The sequence below is a fragment of the Mus caroli genome, unplaced genomic scaffold (genome assembly GCF_978045245.1).
Source record: "Mus caroli unplaced genomic scaffold, Mus_caroli_1 scaffold_3, whole genome shotgun sequence".
NCBI lineage: Eukaryota > Metazoa > Chordata > Mammalia > Rodentia > Muridae > Mus > Mus caroli.
In genome coordinates, this window is record NW_028227258.1 from 108,741,918 (window position 1) to 108,763,344 (window position 21,427).

The 21,427-nt window shown below is 45.8% G+C and overlaps 1 protein-coding gene across 1 annotated transcript in view; it reads left to right on the plus strand.

Annotated features, from left to right (window-relative positions):
* The first annotated feature begins 395 nt into the window (after positions 1 to 395).
* The window catches only part of Frem2 (FRAS1 related extracellular matrix 2), a 158,565-nt gene continuing 137,533 nt past the window's right edge, over positions 396 to 21,427 (plus strand). Inside the window, exons 1-2 of the mRNA XM_021158004.3 lie at positions 396 to 5,827; positions 11,435 to 11,524. Of these exons, the coding sequence (XP_021013663.1) occupies positions 694 to 5,827; positions 11,435 to 11,524 (5,224 nt within the window). The 5' untranslated portion in view covers positions 396 to 693. The remainder of the gene's footprint in view (positions 5,828 to 11,434; positions 11,525 to 21,427) is intronic.

Genomic DNA, 21,427 nt, shown 5'->3' on the forward strand with positions numbered 1-21,427 from the left:
CAACAAGGTGTTCAACTTTGTTCTTCACTCCCACCCTGGCTTTGGAAGTTTCGACAAGAGGTGGCCATCCCGGGAGAGATTTCAATGACCAAGGAACGGGACTGAGATGCATTAATAGATGCACTAATCTTTAGACCTGAAGACTTGAGTCCGCAAGAGCCGCGCAGGCTGGTGGTTGAGCCGCAGCCCCAGGTCCGGACAAGCAAGCTCAGGGCGCCCCTCCATTCCAACCAACCTGTTGCACCTCTCTCAGAGCAGCTCTGCGCAGTTTCCCCGCCTGGGAGCTGATTGACAGCAGTCAGTACCCAACCCTGGACTCAGGGCCTCCTCCAGCGACCAGCGATTGGTCCCCTGAGAGAATTGGAGTTAGGGGTGCAAAGGGAGAGATTTCCCTCAAAGGACTCAAAGGTCCTGGGACCTGGGACGTAGGAACTCTCCTGCCGGCTACACGCCCCGGACGCGCTGGCAGTGTTTAGTACTTTGGATTGCGGCTCCAAGGAGGGACCGTGCGGTGCATTTGGCCATCCTCCTGGTTCAGCCCTGCCACTGGGAGGGCCCCGCAGGCACCGCGCCGAGTTCCCGGCCCTTCCCACCGGGCTCTCGAGGAGCCTGCAAAGTCTAGCTTTGCATACCCGCCGGGTGAACTGTCGGAACTCTAAGGCCGGCAGCCTGCATACCACAAGGGCTCCCGGAATGGCCAGCCGTGCGCGCAGGACAGCCAAGTTCTCCAGCTTCCAGCCGATACTCGCACAGTCGCCTAGGCTGCTGCTGCTGCTCCTGTCACTGGTAAGCCGCGTCTCCACACAAGCTGCTGGCCCCGGTGCCGCACTTCAGTCCCTGGGTCTCTCCGGGACTTCGGGAGTCCCTACAGAGGAAGCTATAGTGGTGGCAAACCGCGGGCTCCGTGTGCCCTTCGGTCGCGAAGTCTGGCTGGATCCGTTGCGTGACTTGGTGCTGCAGGTGCAGCCAGGAGACCGCTGCACAGTGACCGTGTTAGACAACGACGCGCTGGCCCAGCGGCCGGGCCACTTGAGTCCCAAGCGTTTTGCGTGCGACTATGGCCCGGGTGAAGTGCGCTACTCGCACCTGGGTGCTCGCAGCCCTTCCCGCGACCGCGTCCGCCTGCAGCTGCGCTACGATGCTCCAGGAGGGGCGATAGTCCTGCCACTGGCACTAGAGGTGGAAGTGGTCTTCACCCAGCTGGAGATTGTGACTCGGAATTTACCTCTGGTCGTGGAAGAACTGCTAGGGACCAGCAATGCCTTGGATGCTCGGAGCTTAGAGTTCGCCTACCAGCCTGAGACCGAGGAGTGCCGCGTGGGCATCTTGTCAGGTCTGAGCGCTTTGCCTCGGTACGGAGAACTCCTTCACTACCCACAGGTCCAGGGAGGGGCCGGAGACAGAGGGACCTCTGAGACCCTTTTGATGGACTGCAAAACATTCCAGGAGCTGGGAGTCCGCTACCGCCACACAGCCCCCAGCCGCTCGCCTAACAGGGACTGGCTGCCTATGGTGGTCGAGCTACATTCGCGAGGGGCTCCAGAGGGCAGCCCCGCTTTAAAACGCGAGCACTTCCAGGTGCTTGTGAGGATCCGGGGAGGAGCGGAGAACACTGCACCCAAGCCCAGTTTCGTGGCCATGATGATGATGGAGGTGGACCAGTTTGTACTGACTGCTCTCACTCCAGACATGCTAGCAGCCGAGGATGCTGAATCCGACCCAGACCTTTTGATTTTCAACCTCACCTCTGCCTTCCAGCCTGGGCAGGGCTACCTGGTGAGCACTGATGACAGAAGCCTGCCTCTCTCCTCCTTTACACAGCGGGATTTGCGCCTGCTGAAGATTGCCTACCAGCCTCCCTCTGAAGACTCGGATCAGGAACGTTTGTTTGAACTAGAGCTGGAGATAGTGGACCCTGAAGGAGCAGCCTCAGACCCTTTCGCCTTCATGGTGGTGGTGAAACCCATGAACACACTGGCTCCCGTGGTCACACGAAACACTGGCCTTATTCTCTATGAGGGTCAATATCGGCCGCTCACGGGTCCCGTAGGCAGTGGACCCCAGAACTTGGTCATCAGTGATGAAGATGACCTAGAAGCTGTGAGGCTGGAGGTGGTGGCTGGGCTCCGTCATGGCCACCTTGTTATTCTGGGTTCTCCCAGTCGTGACTCTGCTCCCAAGACCTTCACAGTGGCGGAGCTGGCGGCTGGCCAGGTTGTGTACCAGCATGATGACAGAGACGGTTCACTGAGTGACAACTTGGTGCTGCGCATGTCCGATGGAGGAGGCAGGCACCAGGTCCAGTTCCTGTTCCCTATCACTTTAGTGCCTGTGGATGACCAGCCACCCGTCCTGAACGCCAACACTGGGCTGACAGTGGCTGAGGGTGAAACTGTGCCCATCCCACCCTTGACTCTGAGTGCAACCGATATAGATTCAGATGACTCTCAGCTGGTTTTTGTCCTGGTGCCACCCTTCTCAAACTTGGGGCACCTGCTTCTCCGCCAAAGGCATGTCCCCCAGGAAGAGCAGGGTCTGTGGCAGAAGCAAGGGTCATTTTATGAGCGAACGGTGACAGAGTGGCGGCAACAGGATATAACAGAGGGGAAGCTCTTCTATAGGCACTCTGGGCCCCACAGCCCTGGGCCAGTGATGGACCAGTTCATGTTTAGAGTCCAAGACAATCATGACCCCCCTAACCAGTCTGGGATCCAGAAGTTTGTAATACGCATTCATCCTGTGGACCGTCTCCCTCCAGAACTGGGCAGTGGCTGTCCCCTTCGGATGGTGGTACAGGAATCCCAGCTCACACCACTGAGGAAAAGGTGGCTGCACTACACTGACCTGGACACAGATGACCGAGAGTTACAGTACACAGTAACCCAGCCTCCCACGGACACAGATGAGAACCACTTGCCGGCTCCACTGGGCACTTTGGTCTTCACTGATAATCCCTCAGTGGTGGTGAGCCATTTTACCCAAGCTCAGGTCAATCATCATAAAATTGCTTACAGGCCCCCAGGGCAGGAGCTAGGAGTCGCAGCCCGAGTGGCTCAGTTCCAGTTCCAAGTAGAGGACCGAGCTGGGAATGTGGCTCCTGGCACCTTCACCCTTTACCTGCAGCCTGTGGATAACCAGCCCCCCGAGATTGTCAACACTGGCTTCACCGTTGAGGAAAAGGGACACCACATCCTGCGTGAGACGGAGCTGCATGTGAGTGATGTTGACACAGATGTGGCCCACATCTCGTTCACTCTCACACAGGCCCCCAAACATGGCCACATGCAAATATCTGGACAGCCACTGCATGTAGGAGGACACTTCCACTTGGAGGACATAAAGCATGGCAGAATTTCCTACTGGAATAGCGGGGATGAGTCTTTGACTGACAGCTGCTCCCTGGAGGTCAGCGACAGACACCATGTGGTACCAATTACTCTCAGAGTGAACGTTCGGCCAGGGGACCGTGAAGGTCCTATGTCAGTCCTTCCTGCTGGTACTCTGGAGTCCTATCTAGACGTCTTAGAGAATGGGGCTACCGAAGTTACCGCCAATATCATTAAGGGGGCCTATCAGGATACCGATGATTTGATGCTGACTTTCCTATTGGAAGGTCCGCCCTTCTATGGGGAAATCCTAGTCAACGGAGCTCCAGCTGAGCAGTTCACCCAGAGGGACATCCTGGAGGGCTCTGTTGTCTACGCTCACACCAGTGGTGAGATTGGCCTGTTGCCCAAAGCTGACTCTTTTAACCTGAGTCTATCAGCTATGTCTCAAGAATGGAGAATCGGTAGCAGCATTGTTCAAGGCGTCACTGTGTGGGTGACCATCCTCCCTGTGGACAGCCAAGCCCCTGAGATTTCTCTCGGTGAACAGTTTGTAGTGCTGGAAGGTGACAAGAGTGTGATAAGCCTGACCCACCTAAGTGCTGAGGACATGGACTCCCTGAAGGATGACCTCTTGTGCACAATAGTCATTCAGCCAACCTCAGGCTATGTAGAGAACATTTCTCCAGCACCAGGCTCAGAGAAATCAAGAGCCGGGGTTGCCATAAGTGCCTTCACGCTGAAGGATCTCAGGCAAGGACACATTAACTATGTCCAGAGTGTCCACAGAGGAGTGGAGCCTGTCGAAGACCGCTTTATATTCCGTTGTTCTGATGGTATTAACTTCTCTGAGAGACAGATTTTCCCCATTGTTATCATTCCTACCAATGACGAGCAGCCAGAAATGTTCATGAGGGAATTCATGGTGATGGAAGGCATGAGTCTGGTGGTCAACAGACTCATCCTCAACGCGGCTGATGCGGATATTCCCCGCGATGATCTAACGTTTACCATTACCCGGTTTCCAACTCACGGTCATGTCATGAACCAGTTAATCAATGGTACAGTGTTGGTTGAAAGCTTCACCCTGGACCAGATTATAGAGAGTTCCAGCATTATTTATGAGCACGATGACTCTGAGACACAAGAGGACAGTTTTGTGATTAAGCTGACAGATGGCAAGCACTCTGTGGAGAAGATGGTCCTCATTGTGGTCATCCCTGTTGATGACGAGACGCCCAGAATGACCATCAATAATGGGCTAGAAATAGAAATTGGGGAAACCAAAGTTATCAACAACAAAGTCCTAATGGCAACTGACCTAGACTCTGATGACAAATCACTGGTTTATATTATCCGTTATGGACCAGGGCATGGCTTGTTACAGAGACAAAAACCTCTAGGTGTCTTTGAAAATATCACTTTAGGCATGAATTTTACCCAGGACGAAGTGGACAGGAACTTGATTCAGTATGTCCACTTTGGGCAAGAAGGCATTCGAGACCTGATTAAATTCGACGTGACAGATGGAACAAATGCTCTTATAGACCGCTACTTTTACGTGACTATTGGAAGTGTTGACATTGTCTTCCCTGATGTAGTAAGTAAGGGCGTGTCCTTGAAAGAAGGTGGCAAAGTCACTCTGACTACAGATCTGCTGAGCACAAGTGACTTGAACAGTCCTGATGAGAACTTAGTTTTCACCATTACCAGGGCTCCTATGAGAGGTCACTTGGAGTGCACGGATCGAAGGGGACTGTCCATCACTTCGTTCACTCAGCTCCAGCTGGCTGGTAACAAAATCTACTACATACACACGGCTGAGGATGAGGTCAAAATGGACAGCTTTGAGTTTCAAGTCACCGATGGGCGGAACCCTGTCTTCCGAACTTTCCGGATCTCAATCAGTGACGTAGACAACAAAAAGCCAGTGGTCACCATCCACAACCTGGTGGTCAGTGAAAGTGAAAGTAAACTGATAACTCCCTTTGAACTCACTGTAGAGGACAGAGATACCCCTGACAGGCTCCTAAAATTCATTGTCACCCAGGTCCCTGTTCATGGTCACCTCCTCTTCAACAATACCAGATCTGTCATGGTTTTCACCAAGCAAGACTTGAATGAAAACTTAATCAGCTACAAACACGATGGCACAGAATCAACGGAAGACAGCTTCTCCTTCACCGTGACTGACGGCACCCACTCGGACTTCTATGTTTTTCCTGATACAGTGTTTGAAACCAGGAGACCTCAAGTGATGAAAATCCAGGTGTTACCTGTTGACAACAGTGTCCCCCAAATTGTGGTGAACAAAGGAGCTTCTACACTTCGTACCCTGGCCACTGGCCATTTAGGGTTCATGATCACAAGCAAAATACTCAAAGTGGAAGACAGAGACAGCCTGCGTTTTTCTCTCAGGTTCATTGTGACAGAAGCCCCCCAACATGGCTACCTTCTCAACCTGGGCCAAGGAAACCACAGTGTCACGCAGTTCACCCAAGGTATGTCCCACTTCTCCTTTCACCCAAAGCCCTGATAGGCCTTACTCCTTGAGAATGAGGGGGGTCCCTAAGCCTTAGAAGTAGAACATCAGGATTAAGTTAAAGGGGCAAGGAAGAGAGGAGAGAGGAAGGGGGGAGGAGAGGAGAGGAGAGGAGAGGAAGGGGGAGGAGAGGAGAGGAGAGGAGAGGAGAGGAGAGGAGAGGAGAGGAGAGGAGAGGAGAGGAGAGGAGAGGAGAGGAGAGGAGAGGAGAGGAAGGGGGAGGAGAGGAGAGGAATAGCGGTGGAGAGCACACAGATACCCTCAGTCCAAGGAAACACCTCCACGTTGCTGTGTGTTGTGTTGTAACCACCTTTGTCAGAGGGACTAGGAAGGTACTGTAACTATGGCGAGATATGCTGATGAGGAAAGACATGGATTTGGGGGTTTATGACAGAGGCTGACTTTCTAATGCTGCTTCAGGTCACCAAGTCTCCTGCCATCCTGTTTGGTACACAGCACACAGTCCTTGGAACATTTCAGTGCCTTAAAGAGAGATTTGTGGTATATATCACCCTGTTGTCATTATCAATATCAATATACACTCAAACACAATACCTTTAAATTCTAAATTACCTTTTTAACTTTTAAATACTGGGTTGATAGTTGCTGTGACTATTGGGAATTTTATAACTAACAGAATATTCATTTACATTTATTTGAGACTTTTAAAAATATTTCCTACTGGTTCATGACTCAGGCAGACAGCTGTCCAAAGGCACAAGAGGTAAATAAACCTGTCGAGAGTTGTTAAAGTTCTATCTCATATGACAGGGTGCAGCACGGGGGTGTGCTCAACCAGCAAGCCCACAATTAATGGTGTGCAAGAGAACTATGTGTCCATTCATTGCTAACTTGTCATCCATCTCAGTAAACTTAGAAAATATGAAAAGATGATTAATCGAAGGAGGGAATTATTTCATTATTGTTTTTCATTACTCTACTGATTTTTATTATTCCTTACTATCACTTATTATTTTTCCTTAACTTTATATTTGCTATTATGTTATTTTTATTATTGTTTATCATTACTTATTTCATTGTTATTTTTCATTCATTTGTTGGTTTTTTTTTTCCTTCAAAGCCTTTTCTTCCCTGTCCTAAGCAAAGTGTCAGACATCTCTTGCTCTAAGCACCTGCTTTCCTGAGGCCCTTGGGGCAGCAGGCTTTGAGGTCAGGAACTAGGGGCATGTGACCTCTGCCGGGCAGCTCAGAGAGGAAAGCGAGAAGCCATTCAGCAGGCTTCAGCAGCTAGCTGGGAAGTTAGGGCTCTGTTCTCAGACCCTGCAACTTTCATTACAAAGGGATTTGTGTTGCTTTCAGGAAAATCTCAGCATCAGAATGGAAACTGGATCTCCCGTGTGGGCTCTGGGGTGGAAATGGAGTGTAACCCCAGGACATCCCAGCGGGGGTGTTCTTTTCCTGCTACACTGTTCAGCTCTTAGACAACAAACACTTTAATAGACTTCGTTGTTATGTTGACGGGATCTTCTTTTCTGTTTGATGCTGGCAAACAGCTTCACACTCCAGCCTCTGATTCTTGGCTGAGAGCCTGCTTATATCTTGGGCCTGCAGGGACAGGAAAACCCCAGAGTGGATGCCGGCCTGGCAGTTTTCTGTAGATGCTTCTGGGAGGGAAGCCCACAGCTTTAGGCTGGCTTGTTCTCCTGGAAAGGACAGAAGAACTGTATTAGAGGGTAGAAACCCTTCCATCTCATCTCTCCTCTGACCCCAAAAGAGAGTGTTTTTACAGAGATTTTGTTATTGTTGTTAAAAAAAAAAAGTTGGAAGAAGATATGCAAATCAATTCTTTTAAAGTCTACAAACCAAATTCAACAGCTCCAAAATACCGACATAATATTCCTCATATATTGACCCCTTAAAGTATGCTATTTTACTGTAGGCCTTTTGTTTGTTTGCACCAAGTTGTCACAATTAAGTTTTATTATCCTTGTAATGGCACAGTAGTTACGTTTTGTGTTAAAAAATACAGTTTTAAAAATTATATTTTAAAGGAACTTACCACATTTTAACACAAATTCAGACTCTAAGGAAGAACACTTGATATTCAGTCACACAACACTCACCTGAACAAGTTGAGGCTAGAATCTGGTTCCTCGTAGTTATTTATGGAGATTAGATAAGTCCTTAAAGATGACTCCTTCACAGCTGTCTATCCTCCTAGAGGGGAAGTGAGAGTGGTGTTGAGCAGGGGACTGCGCATGTGCAGTTTGGTTTTTATTTTGCTTTATCAGGAAGGAATGAGAGAAACTGTATTTTAATGGAGTTAAACACTTTTAACAAAAGTAGCCAGAGAGGTTATATTCCTAAATTGATTAACTAAGCCGTTGCCCTTGGGAGACATTTTTATTTCGAAGACTTATGAAAATTCATTGTCAGGAAAGGTTCGAGAGCAGAACTAGTCAGATTAGAGAATTATTTGCTTTGAACTTTCCTTTTTGTCCGTGTGTCCCCACCCACACCATCACCCTTTGCTCTCAGGTCTGAAGCCTTGTCCCAACTACAGAAACTTTCTTTTTTCTCCACAATGAGTAGATAATGGGGCTGGAGAGATGGCTCGGCAGCTAAGAGTGTCTGAAGCTCTTGCAAAGGACCCAGGTTCAGTTCCAGCACTCACATGGCCAGTTTACAAACCCCCTGTAACTCCAGCTTCAGGGGATCTGATGCCCTCTTCTGGCCTCTTTGGGTATCAGGCAAGCATGCAGTGTTCCTTGGCGCATGCCGGCAAAAGCACTCCTATACATAAAATAAAAAAACATATAAATAATAAGCACATAGTGAGATATTTTGTTAGATAATTTGTTAAGCAAATTGTTTGTGTGTGTGTGTGTTTGTATTTGTCAAGCAAAAATTTGGGAAGGTACAAGACTCCCCAACCCTGTTTGCACCAACTATGATTACTGGGATTTGCTTAAAATAGGAACTATGGGCAGGTTGTATAGATCAATGCAATAAATATATTAACTATAGCAATCAGAAGAAAATCTAATTCTTAGATTACTGTTATAAATTACTGTATCCACTTTGTGCTTAAGGAAGGTAGTGTTTATGTACTTTTACAATGTGTTGCTATTTTTCAGAGGTACCTGTAGAATAGCAACATTATCATCAAGAGCCTCCTTTTGAAATCATGAATAAGTGTTAACATAGTTAAAGGGAAAACGAAAAGCTCTGGAGCAGCTTTTTATTTCAATGAAATCTTCTCTTACTGTCTTTTTTATTTTTTTTATTATTATTTTTTAAAGAAAGCATTGGCACATCTTGTGTAATAGAGGTTTAGTTTAGTTTAGTTTATAGCTTGATTTTATTGTTATTGTACAGATGTTTTATCTGCAAGTATGTCTGTTTGCCACGTGTGTGCCTGGTCCCTGTGGACATCAGGAGGGGTCATTGGCTCCTCTGGAACAGGGATTCCCTGGAGGCTGTGAGCCACTGTGTGGGTGCTGGAATGGAGCCTGGGTCCTCTGCAAAAGCAGCCAGTGCTCTTTAACTGCTGAGAACCATCTCTCCAGCCTCTGTGCTTTATTTTTAATTAGTTAAAATTCTTGTTTAGATTTCTTTTATGTGTATGTGTTGTGCCCGCACGTGTATGTCACCCACATGCATACAGTACCCAAGGAAGCCAAAAGAGAGTGTTAGATCACCTGCAACTGGAGTTAGCATGGTGTGGGTGCTGGGAACTGAACATCGGTCTTCAACAAGAGCAGCCAGTGCTCTTAGCCAAAGCCATCTCTCCACCCACTTATTATTATTAGCATCACCACCACCACCACCATCATCATCATGGTCTCCAAGCAGGGACTTTAGAGTTTCAAACAAAATTTAAGAACAGGTGAGAAGGTTAGAAAAGAAGTTGTCATGGCTAGCACAATAAGAAAGTGTAATCAAGAGTTCTGGTCATTCCTTATTGATAAACAACAGATCATAATTTGAGACTTTAGAATTAACAGGCCAAGCAGGGGCTGCGTAGGGGCTGTACAGGGGCTGTGTGGAGACTGTACAGGCGCTGTGTAAGGGCTGTGCATGGGGCTGTGCAGGGGGCTGTGCAGGGGCAGTGCCTCCTAAGAGCACTTGGCTCTTTCATTTTAAGTTAAGACTCATGAGATCATTTGCTGTCCTAAAAGGACTTACCATGTAAAAATGGCAACAACAACAATAACAACAACATCTTCTGAAGATGGTTTTAATCTGATAGGAAAGATGCTTGTGCTGATTGATATAAACATTAGTGCAGGACTTGGTCTATGAACCAAAAAGCAGATTTCCCTATCACCAGAAATGTCTCTTTATAAGTGTATCTCCTTTCAGAGCTGTGAGGCAGGATGCAGTTCACATGTCACATCGCCTAAGAAAAGATTCAGAAGTCTTTGGCAGAACTTGCCAACTCTAAATACTGTGTTTATCAAGATAAAATGTTCTCATGTCATTTTTGCTTATAATCCCTGTGAACTCCGTAGCAAAAACCTAATCGAGCTTTTAGAAATTAGAAAAAAAAAAAACCATAAACACAAAGGAGACGGATAACGATTATACACCTTGATGACAGTGTTCTTAGCCACATTCTGTGTTTGTGTAACCTTAAAAAACTCACTGGCTGCCCAGATCAAAGACAGATCTATTTTTTTATTAGATATTTTCTTCATTTACATTTCAAATGCTATCCCAAGAGTCTTCTCCCCCCGCCCTGCTCCCCTACCCACCCACTCCCACTTCTTGGCCCTGGTGTTCCCCTGTACTGAGGCATATAAAGTTTGCAATACCAAGGGGCCTCTCTTCCCAATGATGGCCGACTAGGCCATCTTCTGCTACATATGCAGCTAGAGACATGAACTCTGGGGGTACTGGTTAGTTCATATTGTTGTTCCAAGGCAGATCTATTTTAAGTATCATAAGACAGAGTGATATTTATTTCATTAAACTGTATGTGCAGTGGCATCATTAAAGAGAGAAGCTGATAAAATGGAGGTATTTTAAATACTGTATATAGGTAATGTTAACAAACCTATGCACATGAGTCTGCTATACTTGGAAACAGTATAAGGCAAGGTGCCCCTGAGTTGCTAAAGCCCCTACCATGCACTAAATTTTAATAGCAGTCTGTTGCATTGTAAGAAGAAGCACTACCATAGCGAAGAAAACATCTGCTCTTCCCTTTAGCTTCCTGTAAAACTCACTCTGCAAGGGACACGAAGCAATTTCAAGAGGTCCAGGAAATCTGCCATGCCTTAAAATATCTTCCTTTCCACCTGTCATAGAGCCTGACATACCTACCGTATTTAATAGCTGCTCCTTTGGTGGGAAGGGGGTATCACCTTGCTCTTATTATAATCTAAGTCTGGCCCTCTATTTATCTGGGTGCAGGATCAGATGTCTACGGGACAGCTGATATTAAGGGGTGTAGAGACACAGAACAAAGCATCATGCCCCACTCCCAAAAGGGGATCTAAACACGTTTTCAGAAACACAATAGCCAATAGGATTTATTGTAAGTACAAGCCATCGGGTTTGCTACAGTAATTAATCACTTTGCCTTTTGGTTGCATTTTAGCTGACATTGATGACATGAAAATATGCTATGTCTTGAGAGAGAGAGCAAATGCCACAAGTGATATGTTCCATTTCATAGTGGAAGATGACGGTAAGTATTCTACTCTTCCAGTGGCCTTTTTTATTGATTGATTGATTGATTTTGGTTGCTCTTTGACAACATTGCTACAAGGAATATTTCTCAGGTGCTATGTTGTGTTCATGTGATTTTTATGCAGAGTGGATTTTGTGTCTGCTATAAGAGTTCCTCATCCTTGGTTTCATTGGCCCAGGATCAGGGCATCTAATGAGCTTCTTAGCTTGGGGGATTTTGTGAATTGGTCTAGCGAAGTTTGCCTTGGCCAAGTTTGAAGAGCACTGTAGAAACAGAAACTGGTGTTTGCCTTTCTACCTAGGTCTCCTAGACAAGAGGCACCATTGCTGTTACCCACCCCCAGACCTGCTCAGGCTCCTTTCTGCTTCTAATGACTCTGCCTCCTCCCCCTGCAAACCTAGGCCTGGAAACATGTAGCTGCTTCTGGGTTGAATAGAAAGATTATATTTTTGTTGTGTGTCCTCATGTAAAGCCACAAGAGTCTCACCAAGTATTTACATTGTGCAAACAGGACACAGGAAGTTCTGAGAATGAAAGCAACGTGCTAGAGAGAACTCACTCAGATTAGCTCTGAATCTGCTTCCTGGTGACATTTTTAAAATAGGACCCACTGTTTGGTCATCTCCTCCAAGGAGAGGCCCTTCTCGTCCTCCATAACCACAAAGCATTAAGTGCCCTCGTTTAAAATATTGCTGGATATAGCATGACCAGGTGTCTGAAAGTGATGTCTGTTTCACGCATGCCAGAGAGGCAAAGGAAGGCTACATGGTCACAGTCAGTTGAAACCTGCCTCAGATTCCAGGCTTAATATAGCTAATGTCTGTGTTTGAAAGGAACCAAGCCATAGTTTAGCAATTGACACACTGGCAAAGGAGTCTCGGTAAGGAACAAAGTCCTAAGAAAGAAACCAACTGGTAAACTAAAAACATTGTGCGTGCTGACTCCTGCTGCGCCAGTGAAAATTTCTGCCAAGGGAAACTGTAAACTCATACATGCAGTAATTAAATGTCAATCTCAGGCAAAAAAAAAAAAAGAATGAGCGAACAAGACTCAGTAACAAAAAAGTGTTCCTTCTTAAAATTGCAAAAGCATTAAATACATCCATGGTTTGCAGCTGGAGAGATGGCTCAGCAGTTAAGAGCACTACCTGCTCTTGCAGAGGACCCAGGTTGGGTTCCTATCACCCACATGACAGCTCACAACCACATGTAACTCCAGTTCTAGGGGATCTAATGTCCTTCCTCTTCTGATCTCCTTGGGCACTGCTCACTTGGGGCACACATACGTACATGCAAGGAAATCATTCATGTATACACACACACACACACACACACACACACACACACAAATCCTTAAATAATATACCGTGGCCTTTACTTTTTCTTTTAAGATTTATTTATTTAATGTACATGAGAACACTGTGGCTCTCCTCAGGCATGCCAGAAGAGAGCATCGGATCCCATTATAGATGGCTGTGAGCCACCATGTGGTTGCTGGGAATTGAATTCAGGACCTCGGAAGTCAGTGCTCTTAACCACTGAGCCATCTCTCCAGCTCTGGCCTTTACTTTTAAAACCGTCTTGTCTCCCCACATTTATGTACACAGCCATAATTATTCTACTAGTCCGCACATCTTCAGCTAGGTAGGAGAGAAACATTACATTAAAACTCAGGTCTGTACTCAAACTTTGGAAAGCATGGCATTGTCTGTCATATCTCACAATGGTAAGCAGCGATGTCTGGGTGAAGATGTCGGGCTTCTGTTTTGGTTGCTGAAGATGTGAATCTTTATGCTTATGAAAGTGGGAATGAAGTCATTCCAGGAGGTTCTTTTTGAGCTTCAGTTTCACATGGGCAGAATATTCTAGAGAGATCCTCCTGTACCTTCCTGGACACTAACATAGCCTGTAAGACTCAGCTAGATCCTAGCAAATGGTTATTAAGCAGCGTGTACCTGAACCTCCCTGATGTAAGAGAAGTCCCTTTTGTCACAATAAACAGGAATCTATAAGACTGAAAAAAACTAGAAAGCCATGTGTGTATCTTAGAACTGATTCTATCAGACTTTTTAAATGGGGCACGGGGTGGGGGGTTATCTTGCAAATGGTCTAACACTTGGATGAGGTAACACAGTAATATTTTGTATGTCTAAATAGGGCATAAAAATATTAGCTATAGCAATTCTCTGCTTTATATAGAGATGGTACGTACACTGTTAAATCTTCTGAGAAGTGTGTGAACAGCTTCCAGTATCTCACACCTGGGGCAGCTGTGAGACAGCACTGCCTAGGGGTATGAACTTTCATTGTCCAAGTCTCTTTCCAACCCACTGAAGTCACCTTCTTCAAGCCCGCAGGCTTGTTTTCAGAGTGATGGCTAGCTGAGGATATTCCCAGGACAAACATAATCCTCCAGGCTTTAAAAAAAAAATACAATAGAATTCCATGTCAAGTATCAGGAATGGGAGAAGAAATGATTTGAAAGCAGAAGCCTAAAACAAAACTTGCTTCAGATTTAGTCGTTTGTGGTTGGGACCTGGCTGATCACAGGATTCTCCTGTTATGATGTGGTCACGAGTGGGTGACCATTCCCCATTCAAGGAATGGTTCCTGGGGCGAACTCCTTGCATTTTGGGTTTGGAGCACTTTGATGTTAATTACCAAGTGATGGGAGGAAAGATTAGTGAGTGGGTTTTATTCCCGGAGAGCCCTACTGTGTTAGAGCTTGACCCAATAACCCAGTTGAGAGTTCTTTACTATTCTTTTTTTTAATTGGATATTTTCTTTATTTACATTTCAAATGTTATCCCCTTTCCTAGTTTCCCCTCTGAAAATCCCCTATCCCCTCCCCCCTCCCCCTGCTCACCAACCCACCCACTCCCTCTTCCTGGCCCTGGCATTCCCCCACACTAGGGCACAGAGCCTTCATAGGACAAAGGACCTCTCCTCCCATTGATGACCTGCTAGGCCATCCTCTGCTACATATGCAGCTGGAGCCATGAGTCTCACCATGTGTGCTCTTTGGTTGGTGATTTAATCCCTGGGAGCTCTGGGGTACTGGCTAGTTCATATTGTTGTTCCTCCTATGGGGCTGCTAACCCCTTCAGCTCCTTGGGTCCTTCTGTAACTTCTTCATTGGGGACCCTAAGCTCAGTCTAATGGATGGCTGTGAGCATCCACCTCTGTATTTGTGAGGCACTGGCAGAGCCTCTCAGGAGAGAGCTATATCAGGCTTCTGTCAGCAAGCACTTGTTGGCATCCACAACAGTGTCTGGGTTTGGTAATTGTAAATGGGATGGATGCCCAGGTGAGTCAGTCTTTAGAAGGTCATTTCTTCAGTCTCTACTCCACACTTTGTCTCTGTAACTCCTTCCATGGGTGTTTGCTTCCCCCTTCTAAGATGGATAGAAGTATCCACACTATGGTCTTCCTTCTTCTTGAATTTCATGTGGGTTGTGAATTGTATCTTGTAATGAGAGGATATTCTGAGCTTCTGGGATTCTGGGCTAATATCCACTTATGAGTGAGTGCATATCATGTGTCTTCTTTTGTGATTGGGTTACCTCACTCAGGATGATATCCTCCAGATCCATCCATTTGCCTAGGAATTTCATAAATTCATTGTTTTTAATAGCTGAGTAGTACTCCGTTGTGTAAATGTATCACATTTTCTGTATCCATTCCTCTGTTGAAGGACATCTGGGTTCTTCCCAGCTTCTGGCTATTATAAATAAGGCTGCTATAAACATAGTGGAGCGCTCACCCGGCCGGATCAGCGCCAGGGTAGCTGGAGCGCAGGGTTGCCTGACACCCGCCAGCTACCCACGACCCCCGCCGCAGGATTTTGGGACTGCTGGTGAGTGGAACACAGCTTCTGCTCCAGTCCAATCACGCGGGACCTGAGACTGCTCTGGTTGGGGAGAGAGAAATCCGGCCCACACAGGGCCACAAGCCTCTTCCGGTCAGAAAAGCACCTGAGCAGCTGGGGCGCAGGGTCTGCTGACACTCGCCAGCTACCCACAACACCCACCACAGATTCTTAAGACTTCTGGTGAGGGGAGCACAGCTTCTGCTCCAATCCAATTGCGCGGGACCTGAGACTGCATTAGTTAGGGAAGCAGAAACCAGCCTGAGTAGGGCCACAGGCCTCACCCGGCCGGATCAGCCCCAGGGTAGCGGGAGCGCAGGGTTGCCTGACACCCGCCAGCTACCCACGACCCCCGCCGCAGGATTTTGGGACTGCTGGTGAGTGGAACACAGCTTCTGCTCCAGTCCAATCACGCGGGACCTGAGACTGCTCTGGTTGGGGAGAGAGAAATCCGGCCCACACAGGGCCACAACCCTCTTCCGGTCAGAAAAGCACCTGAGCAGCTGGGGCGCAGGGTCTGCTGACACTCGCCAACTGCCCACAACACCCGCCACAGGATCTTAAGACTTCTGGTGAGGGGAGCACAGCTTCTGCTCCAATCCAATTGCGCGGGACCTGAGACTGCATTAGTTAGGGAAGCAGAAACCGGCCTGAGTAGGACCACAGGCCTCATCCGGCTGGATCAGCGCCGGGGTAGCGGGAGCGCAGGGTTGCCTGACACCCGCCAGCTACCCACGACCCCCGCCACAGGATTTTGGGACTGCTGGTGAGTGGAACACAGCTTCTGCTCCAATCCAATTGCGCGGGACCTGAGACTGCATTAGTTAGGGAAGCAGAAACCGGCCTGAGTAGGGCCACAGGCCTCACCCGGCCGGATCAGCGCCAGGGTAGCGGGAGCGCAGGGTTGCCTGACACCCGCCAGCTACCCACGACCCCCGCCGCAGGATTTTGGGACTGCTGGTGAGTGGAACACAGCTTCTGCTCCAGTCCAATCACGCGGGACCTGAGACTGCTCTGGTTGGGGAGAGAGAAATCCGGCCCACACAGGGCCACAAGCCTCTTCCGGTCAGAAAAGCACCTGAGCAGCTGGGGCGCAGGGTCTGCTGACACTCGCCAACTGCCCACAACACCCGCCACAGGATCTTAAGACTTCTGGTGAGGGGAGCACAGCTTCTGCTCCAATCCAATTGCGCGGGACCTGAGACTGCATTAGTTAGGGAAGCAGAAACCGGCCTGAGTAGGACCACAGGCCTCATCCAGCTGGATCAGCGCCGGGGTAGCGGGAGCGCAGGGTTGCCTGACACCCGCCAGCTACCCACGACCCCCGCCGCAGGATTTTGGGACTGCTGGTGAGTGGAACACAGCTTCTGCTCCAATCTTTAAATAGTGACAACGATAACAACTAACCCCAGAGATTACCAGATGGCGAAAGGTAAACGTAATAATCTTACTAACAGAAACCAAGACCACTCACCATCATCAGAACCCAGCACCCCCACTTCACCCAGTCCAGGGCACCCCAACACACCGGAAAAGCTAGACACGGATTTAAAAGCATATCTCCTGATGATGATAGAGGACTTCAAGAAGGACGTTAATAACACACTTAAAGAAATGCAGGAGAACACTGCTAAAAAGGAAGAAGACAATAAAGAGGAAGCACAAAAATCCCTTAAAGAATTGCAGGAGAACACTGCTAAAGAGTTACAAATCCTTAAAGAAAAACATGATAACATAATCAAACAGGTAGAAGTCCTTACAGAAAAACAGGAAAACACATCCAAACAGATGATGGAAATGAACAAAACCATACTAGACCTAAAAAGGGAAGTAGACACAATAAAGAAAACCCAAAATGAGGCAACACTGGAGATAGAAACCCTAGGAAAGAAATCTGGAACCATAGATGCAAGCATCAGCAACAGAATACAAGAGATGGAAGAGAGAATCTCAGGTGCAGAAGATTCCATAGAGAACATCGGCACAACAATCAAGGAAAATGTAAAATGCAAAAAGATCCTAACTCAAAACATCCAAGAAATCCAGGACGCAATGAGAAGACCAAACCTACGGATAATAGGAGTGGATGAGAATGAAGATTTTCAACTCAAAGGACCAGCGAACATCTTCAACAAAATTATAGAAGAAAACTTCCCAAATCTAAAGAAAGAGATGCCCATGAACATACAAGAAGCCTACAGAACTCCAAATAGACTGGATCAGAAAAGAAATACCTCCCGACACATAATAATCAGAGCAACAAATGCTCTAAATAAAGATAGAATACTAAAAGCAGTAAGAGAAAAAGGCCAAGTAACATATAAAGGCAAGCCTATCAGAATTACACCAGATTTTTCACCAGAGACTATGAAAGCCAGAAGATCCTGGACAGATGTTATACAGACACTAAAAGAACACAAATTCCAGCCCAGGCTACTATACCCAGCCAAACTCTCAATTAACATAGATGGAGAAACCAAAGTATTCCACGACAAAACCAAATTCACACATTATCTCTCCACGAATCCAGCCCTTCAAAGGATAATAACAGAAAAAAACCAATACAAGGACAGGAACCACGCCCTAGAAACAACAAGAAGGTAATCCCTCAACAAACCTAAAAGAAGACAGCCACAAGAACAAAATGCCAACTTTAACATCAAAAATAACAGGAAACACCAATTTCTTTTCCTTAATATCTCTTAATATCAATGGACTCAACTCCCCGATAAAAAGACATAGACTAACAAACTGGCTACACAAACAAGACCCAACATTTTGCTGCTTACAGGAAACTCATCTCAGAGAAAAGGATAGACACTACCTCAGAATGAAAGGCTGGAAAACAATTCTCCAAGCAAATGGCATGAAGAAACAAGCTGGAGTAGCCATTCTAATATCTGATAAGATTGACTTCCAACCCAAAGTCATTAAAAAAGACAGGGAGGGACACTTCATACTCATCAAAGGTAAAATCCTCCAAGAGGAACTATCAATCCTGAATATCTATGCTCCAAATACAAAGGCAGCCACATTCATTAAAGAAACTTTAGTAAATCTCAAAGCACACATTGCACCTCATACAATAATAGTGGGAGACTTCAACACACCACTTTCACCAATGGACAGATCATGGAAACAGAAACTAAACAGGGACACAGTGAAACTAAGAGAAATTATGAATCAAATGGATCTGGCAGATATCTACAGAACATTCTATCCTAAAACAAAAGGATATACCTTCTTCTCAGCACCTCATGGTACCTTCTCCAAAATTGACCACATAATTGGTCACAAAACAGGCCTCAACAGATATAAAAATATTGAAATTGTCCCATGCATCCTATCAGATCACCATGGACTAAGGCTGATCTTCAATAACAAAATAAATAATAGAAAGCCCACCTTCACGTGGAAACTGAACAACACTCTTCTCAATGATACCTTGGTCAAGGAAGGAATAAGGAAAGAAATTAAGGACTTTTTAGAGTTCAATGAAAATGAAGCCACAACATACCCAAACTTATGGGACGCAATGAAAGCATTTTTAAGAGGAAAACTCATAGCTCTGAGTGCCTCCAAAAGGAAACTAGAGAGAGCACACATTAGCAGCTTGACAACACACCTAAAAGCACTAGAACAAAAGGAAGCAAATTCACCCAAGAGGAGTAGACGGCAGGAAATAATCAAACTCAGGGGTGAAATCAACCAAGTGGAAACAAGAAAAACTATTCAAAGAATCAACCAATCAAGGAGCTGGTTCTTTGAGAAAATCAACAAGATAGATAAACCCTTAGCCAGACTCACTAGAGGGCACAGGGAAAGCATCCTAATTAACAAAATCAGAAATGAAAAAGGAGACATAACAACAGATCCTGAAGACATCCAAAACACCATCAGATCCTTCTACCAAAGGCTATACTCAACAAAACTGGAGAACCTGGATGAAATGGACAAGTTCCTAGACAGATACCAGGTACCAAAGTTGAATCAAGATCAGGTTAATGATCTAAACAGCCCTATATCCCCCAAAGAAATAGAAGCAGTCATTAATAGTCTCCCAACTAAAAAAAGCCCAGGACCAGATGGGTTTAGTGCAGAGTTCTATCAGACCTTCAAAGAAGATCTAATCCCAGTTCTTCACAAACTATTCCACAAAATAGAAACAGAAGGTACTCTACCCAACTCATTCTATGAAGCCACAATTACTCTGATACCTAAACCACAAAAAGACCCAACAAAGATAGAAAACTTCAGACCAATATCCCTTATGAATATTGATGCAAAAATCCTCAATAAAGTTCTTGCTAACCGAATCCAAGAACACATCAAAACAATCATCCATCCTGACCAAGTAGGTTTCATCCCAGGGATGCAGGGATGGTTCAATATACGGAAATCCATCAACGTAATCCAGTATATAAACAAACTCAAAGATAAAAACCACATGGTCATCTCCTTAGATGCGGAAAAAGCATTTGACAAGATCCAACACCCATTCATGATAAAAGTCTTGGAAAGATCAGGAATTCAAGGCCCATACCTAAACATGATAAAAGCAATCTACAGCAAACCAGTAGCCAACATCAAAGTAAATGGTGAGAAGCTTGAAGCAATCCCTCTAAAATCAGGGACTAGACAAGGCTGTCCACTTTCTCCATACCTATTCAACATTGTACTTGAAGTCCTAGCCAGAGCAATTCGACAACAAAAGGAGATCAAAGGGATACAAATTGGAAAAGAGGAAGTCAAAATATCACTTTTTGCAGATGATATGATAGTATATATAAGTGACCCTAAAAATTCCACCAGAGAACTCCTAAGCCTGATAAACAGCTTCGGTGAAGTAGCTGGATATAAAATTAACTCAAACAAATCAATGGCCTTTCTCTACACAAAGAATAAACAGGCTGAGAAAGAAATTAGGGAAACAACACCCTTCTCAATAGTCACAAATAATATAAAATATCTTGGCGTGACTCTAACTAAGGAAGTGAAAGATCTGTATAATAAAAACTTCAAGTCTCTGAAGAAAGAAATTATAGAAGATCTCAGAAGATGGAAAGATCTCCCATGCTCATGGATTGGCAGGATCAACATTGTAAAAATGGCTATCTTGCCAAAAGCAATCTACAGATTCAATGCAATCCCCATCAAAATTCCAAATCAATTCTTCAACGAATTAGAAAGTGCAATCTGCAAATTCATCTGGAATAACAAAAAACCTAGGATAGCAAAAACTCTTCTCAAGGATAAAAGAACCTCTGGTGGAATCACCATGCCGGACCTAAAGCTCTACTACAGAGCAATTGTGATAAAAACTGCATGGTACTGGTATAGTGACAGACAAATAGACCAATGGAATAGAATTGAAGACCCAGAAATGAACCCACACACCTATGGTCACTTGATCTTCGACAAGGGAGCTAAAAACATCCAGTGGAAGAAAGACAGCATTTTCAACAAATGGTGCTGGCACAACTGGTTGTTAACATGTAGAAGAATGCGAATAGATCCATTCCTATCTCCTTGTACTAAGGTCAAGTCTAAGTGGATCAAGGAACTTCACATAAAACCAGAGACACTGAAACTTATAGAGGAGAAAGTGGGGAAAAGCCTTGAAGATATGGGCACAGGGGAAAAATTCCTGAATAGAACAGTAATGGCTTGTGCTGTAAGATCGAGAATTGACAAGTGGGACCTCATGAAACTACAAAGCTTCTGCAAGGCTAAAGACACCATCAATAAGACAAAAAAACCACCAACAGATTGGGAAAGGATCTTCACCTATCCTAAATCAGATAAGGGACTAATATCCAATATATATAAAGAACTCAAGAAGGTGGACTCCAGAAAGTCAAATAACCCCATTAAAAAATGGGGCTCAGAACTGAACAAAGAATTCTCACCTGAGGAATACCGAATGGCAGAGAAGCACCTGAAAAAATGTTCAACATCCTTAATCATCAGGGAAATGCAAATCAAAACAACCCTGAGATTCCACCTCACACCAGTCAGAATGGCTAAGATCAA